The sequence below is a fragment of the Micromys minutus genome (genome assembly GCF_963924665.1).
Source record: "Micromys minutus genome assembly, chromosome: 19".
In the NCBI taxonomy this organism is placed as follows: domain Eukaryota; kingdom Metazoa; phylum Chordata; class Mammalia; order Rodentia; family Muridae; genus Micromys; species Micromys minutus.
Genome location: NC_137954.1, coordinates 35,574,632 through 35,580,000, shown reverse-complemented (window position 1 = coordinate 35,580,000; position 5,369 = coordinate 35,574,632). Strand labels below are relative to the sequence as shown.

Here is a 5,369-nt window from a genome sequence, read left to right as displayed (position 1 = left end):
TTAGGACTCCGCAGGAGCCCCCAGTAGTAGCATTCTGGCCAGCAGCACCAGGACCAGAGGTGCGGTGGCTGGGCCCAGGCTACTGGCGCTGCCCTTGACCGGAGTGGTGGTGGTGGTGGTGGTCTGACGGGTTGTCGTGGTGGTCTGGCCGGGGATGGTTGGTTTGCTCTCGTCTGCAGGGGGCGCCAGGCCGCAGTCGGTGTAGGGCTCCAGGCAGCCTGCGAAGGCCATGACGTGTGCGATGTAGTTCTGTTCCTGCACGCCGTGCAGCAAGTGAGCCTGAGGGCCACGCGCGAAAATCGCCACGTCCTCCCCGCCGTGGGTCTCCGACTTCACCGGCACAGCAGCCTGCTGCCGGTAAGATGCGCTATCTGGAGGGACAAGGTGTTCAGGGAGAGGATCTCTGACCTGATTCCCCTCTGCCCTGTCAGGCAAGCCACTCCACCGCACTCACTGCTTTCAGCTCTGGTGACGTTGGGTCTTTCCCCTGTACCGACGTAGCCTGGGCCGTTGCCATACAGGATGGAGGTGTAGGGCTTGCCGTCCAGAGCATTGAGGGGAGCCAGCCCTGCGTGGGGGAAGAGAGAGACGTTGTCATGCCAAGGATAGATGCTTAGAGGAGCCCCCCGCCTTTTGCCTGGCCAGTGGTTCAGTCGTTGCTAGACCACCCCCCGCCCAAAAAAAGCAGATGCCCTTCCTGTCCATTTAGCAGACAGAGAAACGACGGCTCAGAAGTTCTGTATGTGATTGATAAAACAAACCAAACCAACCAAACAAACAACCCCACCCCCAAAACCTGCTGCTGTGTCCCAACCTACCGAAGATGGAGGTCCCTCGAAGTGTGTAGCCACCAAAGGAGAAGACATGGGAGTGGTCAGCAGTGACTATGGTCAGTGTGTCCTTCTCACTGGTAAGCTGGCTGGCCTTCTCGATGGCTGAGTCGAACATGACAGCCTCGGTCAGCGCCAGGTAAGCTGTGCCCAGATGGTGACCACGGTCGATTCGGCCCCCTGCAGGAAGCCAGTGAGTTTGAGCCTGTCCTGTGTCTGTTGTGCCCTCTTTCCAGAGGAGCTTGGAGACTCACCCTCCACAAAGAGGTAGAAGCCCTTGGGGTTCCTGCTTAGCACTCGCAGGGCTGCCTCTGTCATATCCTTCAGAGATGGGTCCATCAGGGGGTCTCGTTGGACCTCGAATTTTGTGTCTACAGGCTCAAAGAGGCCTGAGGGACAAAACCAAAAAATGATGGTGACTACCAAGCTTTGTAGTGGGGTCATGGGACATATACACACATGATCAGTGGTCGCCGTGTGGGGCCATTACCCATGAGATATGTCACTGATGGATCCAGGGACTTCTGAATGAGTTCTTCACGATTCCAAACATACTGGGATCCCTAGAGGGACAGAAACAGCCGGTAAGGCCCCAGACCCTTCCCTGGTCTCTGCTGTACCACTATTATTTTGCACACTATCACCTGGTGCTTTGACAGCCATTCCTCCACCAGGTTCTTGTGGTCCAGTCTGGTTCCAGTCGCATTAGCATCGTCTGGATACTCGGGGTCCGGGGTTCCCTCAGGAAACATGTATTTCCTGCCCCCGCCAAGGATCACCTGTGATCAGAGAGGATGGAGGACGGTGAACTTCAGGTCCTCCGCCTACTTTCCCAGCCAATCCCCAGCTCCACACCAGGTGTGTGCCAACTACCCAGCCCTCAGAGACCCTGGAAGACCCAGGGAGCTCAGTCTACAGGTTGCCTGGGAGCACCCCTTGCCTATCTCTCCCCCTCTCCTTCCCCAACCCTCCCTTCTTCTTACTCTTTATTCCTTACATTAATGTCCATGTTGGAGATGAGTTGTGTAGCTATGTCCTTACAGCCCTCCTTCAGTGCCGAGGGAGGCATGTCCGCATCCCCATACCAGTTGCGGTTCACCGTGTGAACATATGTGCCTGCTGGAGAGGCGTGCTGCACCCTCGTGGTGGTCACCACGCCTACGGATTTTCCTGAAGATGACAAAGGTCAGGGTGAGCCATCCAGTACCCCGGGATTGTCCCCATCGCTGAGCCTGGCTCCAACTCACCTGCTTTCTTTGCACGGTACATCACTGAGAGGACCTCGTTACCAAATGTGGTCTTGCACTGGTCGAATCGCGCCGCTGCGCTCACACCGATGGTCTTGTAGTTGGTCTTGACCCCACACAGGTAGGCAGTGGCTGTGCTTGCACTGTCTGGGACCTGTCTGTCCACACTGTATGTCTGGGGACAGAGACATCTCCAATTGGGCACAAAGCAGACATTTATTTCTTCACCCAAGCCTGGGGGCTGTTCATTCTCTCTGCCACCCTTTCCCTGGGTCCCCGTCAGCTTCTTCCTCACATTCCGGATGTGGCTCAGTGCTCACCTTGGACAGAGCCATATATGGGAAGTAGTCCATGGCTAGGGGTGTCTCAGGTCCTAGATGACCACCCAATTGTCCCTTTAGGATCCGAGTAGCTGTCACTGTGGGCACCCCCATCCCTGAAGGAACAGAACTTCATCAGGACCGAATCCCAAGGCCTGTCTGTACCCATCAGTGGCCTTGGGTACTTGGAGTACAAGGGCCCCAGGGTAGCCAGGCCTCACACACTCACCGTCACCCAAGAAGATGATGAGGTTCTTGGCTGATGTCTGAATGGGCTGCAGCTTCTTGGCAACATTCAGGGCCTCAGCTGCCTTCTGGTTCCAGAAGGCCGGGTTCTCCTCCTCCACTGGCCAAGGGAATAGCAGGGGAAGGGTCAGACTGAAGGGCCATGGGTAGGAGTGGGGCATGCATCTGAAGGAGCCTCCTTACCTGGAATGACGCTAAGGGACAGCTGTAGCCTGAGGCCCAGCAGCAGCAGCACCCAGGCTCCCTGCATGGCTGGGGCTGATGGTGGGACTGCAGCAGTCGAGGAGCTGGGACACCAGGGGATCAACTAAAGCACAGAATGCCTGGTCTTAAATAGAAGACTTTGTTCCTAACCGAGCAACCCCACGTCCCTCCCCTGGATCGAAGTGGCTATCCTGGCCCCACCCCTGCCCTGTGAACTGAACTGAACTCCTGCTTGCTGGAGAAAAAAATGCACGGGTGTGTCTAAGCTAGCCTGGGCTGGGGGTCCTCACAGAGCAGGCTTCATGTGAGCACTAGGTGTCCTCCCTGGGAAGGGAGGGAGGTTATACAGTATGCAGCTGCCCACTGGGCAAGGGGCTTGTGCCTCATGCTGCCACAGTGTGTACCCACTTCTTGCTCACAGTGTCCTGGGCATCACTCTTGCTCCTGAGAGCCAGGGCGATTAGGCTTGTTCAGGGAGCTGGGGGTAGGTCTGGGAGGACACAGCTTGGATGAGGGGGGGCTTTGCTTAACTTCCTGATACCTGCTGCCAAATGACAAAAGAAACAAGGTACACTGAATGCCTTGCTGTCCACTTGGCCTCTCGTTAAGCTTGACCTGGGCAAGTACTTTGGATGTTTTCTCTTTACTGTTTGGTTAAAATGGTGTTGCAGACAGAGCCGTGTTCCATGTTGAGACAAACATCGCGCAGAATTGTGTGCTGTGGCTTGAATGTGGATGGAGCCTGTTCCTGAGTGCACATGTTGCAAGCTTGGTTCCTACTGTGGTGGTGATGTTGGCAGGTGATGGGAGGGAGAGATGATTAGGTCGTTTGAGGCTATATTCTTAGAAGGGGTTATAGTATTTTTCATGAGATCCTACTTAATCCCTACTGGAGGTGGTTATAATGACAGACCAAGACTAGCCTCTCCATCATTTCTGTTCCTTGGGATCCTTCTCTCTGTCCTCTCATGATGCTATTCACCACATGATGTTGAGAGGAGGACCCTCATGAGATTCAAGCATATATAAGAGCCAGGGCATTAGACTTCCAGAGTCACTGTCTTCAGACACCAGAAGAGGGCATCTGATCCCATTACAGATGGTTGTGAGCCACCATGTGGTTGCTGGGAATTGAACTCAGGACCTCGGGAAGAGCAGTCAGTGCTCTTAACCACTGAGCCATCTCTCCGGCCCTGCATTGGACTTCCAAACCTACTTAAAAAAACAAAAAACAAAAAAACCTCTGTTTTAAATCTAATCCCCATCCTTTGTTATTAGGACAGAAGATGAAATTGTGCACTGAGTGTCCTTGGGTGGATAAATAGATAAACAAGAAGTGGTTCATATAAGTAACTGAATTTCATTAGCCTGGAAAGAGAAGGGATCTGCTGAGTGTAATTACAGAACCCAAGAGTTGGAGGCAGGAGGATCAGGAATTCAAGGCAGTCATGCCTACACAGTGAGTTAAAAGCCAATATGATGAGCACTTCTCATCCCAACACTCAGGAGGCAGAGGCAGGAGGATCTCCGTGGGTTTGAGACCACCCTGGTCTACGTATTGAGTTCCAGGACAGATAGGGCTTCATAGTGAGACCCTGCCTCAAAATAAATAAATAAATAAATAAATAAATAAATAAATAAATAAGTAGATAGATAGATGGATAGATGGATAGATAGATAGATAGATAGATAGATAGATAGATAGATAGATAGATAGATAGATTGATTTAAAAAGCCAACATGAGGTAAGAAGGATGGGGTGGGGGAGGGGTAGGACTACAGCTCAGTAGCAGAGTGCTTTCCTAGCATACATAAGGACCCTGGGTTCAAGATCCAGCACCATGAACAAAACCACCAGTACCACCACCAAAACAACCTCAGAGGTGATAGTGCTAACCCCATTCCAAAGGCACAAGCCCTGCCCCCTTATCCGAGAAGGATGAGGGGCAAGAGGCAGCCTGTGTGAGAATGGAGGGATGGCTTGGGTTTCAGTATACTCTGTTCCCACACAAGATCCAAGTTTGGTTCTCAGCGCCCACATCAGGTCGCTCACAGCTGCCTGTAACTGTGGCTCTAAGGGATTTGACGGCTTCTGGGACATCTGCACTCATGTAGGGACGCAAACATATGTGTAGCTAAAAATAAAATAAGGGCTGGGGAGATGAGTAGGTGGTTAAAAGCACTGACTGCTCTTCCAGGGGACCCCGTTTGATTCTTAGCACACACCGTAGCTCACACATGTCTGTTACTCCAGTTCCATGGGAATTGGATATTTTGGCCTCTGACCTCTGAAGAGGACACACACACACACACACACACACACACACACACACAAACACACACACACACACACACACACACACACACACTCCACACACAGTTATACATACCTAAACAAGAGGCTAGGGAGGTTAAGAGCACTGACTGCTCTTCCAGAGGTCCTGAGTTCAATTCCCAGCAACCACATGGTAGCTCACAACCATCTGTAATGAGATCTGATGCCCTCTTCTGGTGCAGTGTAC

The 5,369-nt window shown here is 52.6% G+C and overlaps 1 protein-coding gene across 1 annotated transcript; it reads right to left on the bottom strand.

The window, feature by feature from the left end:
- Nucleotides 1–2,893, bottom strand: LOC308433199 (intestinal-type alkaline phosphatase; the record flags this gene model as incomplete). The annotated part of the gene is made up of 11 exons (XM_080933215.1): nucleotides 1–367; nucleotides 451–568; nucleotides 819–1,010; nucleotides 1,085–1,219; nucleotides 1,321–1,393; nucleotides 1,475–1,609; nucleotides 1,828–2,000; nucleotides 2,078–2,252; nucleotides 2,398–2,513; nucleotides 2,627–2,743; nucleotides 2,827–2,893. The coding sequence occupies 11 exons, from the start codon at nucleotides 2,891–2,893 to the stop codon at nucleotides 1–3; spliced, it is 1,668 nt and encodes a 555-aa protein (XP_080789341.1).
- Between the last annotated feature and the right edge of the window lie 2,476 nt (nucleotides 2,894–5,369).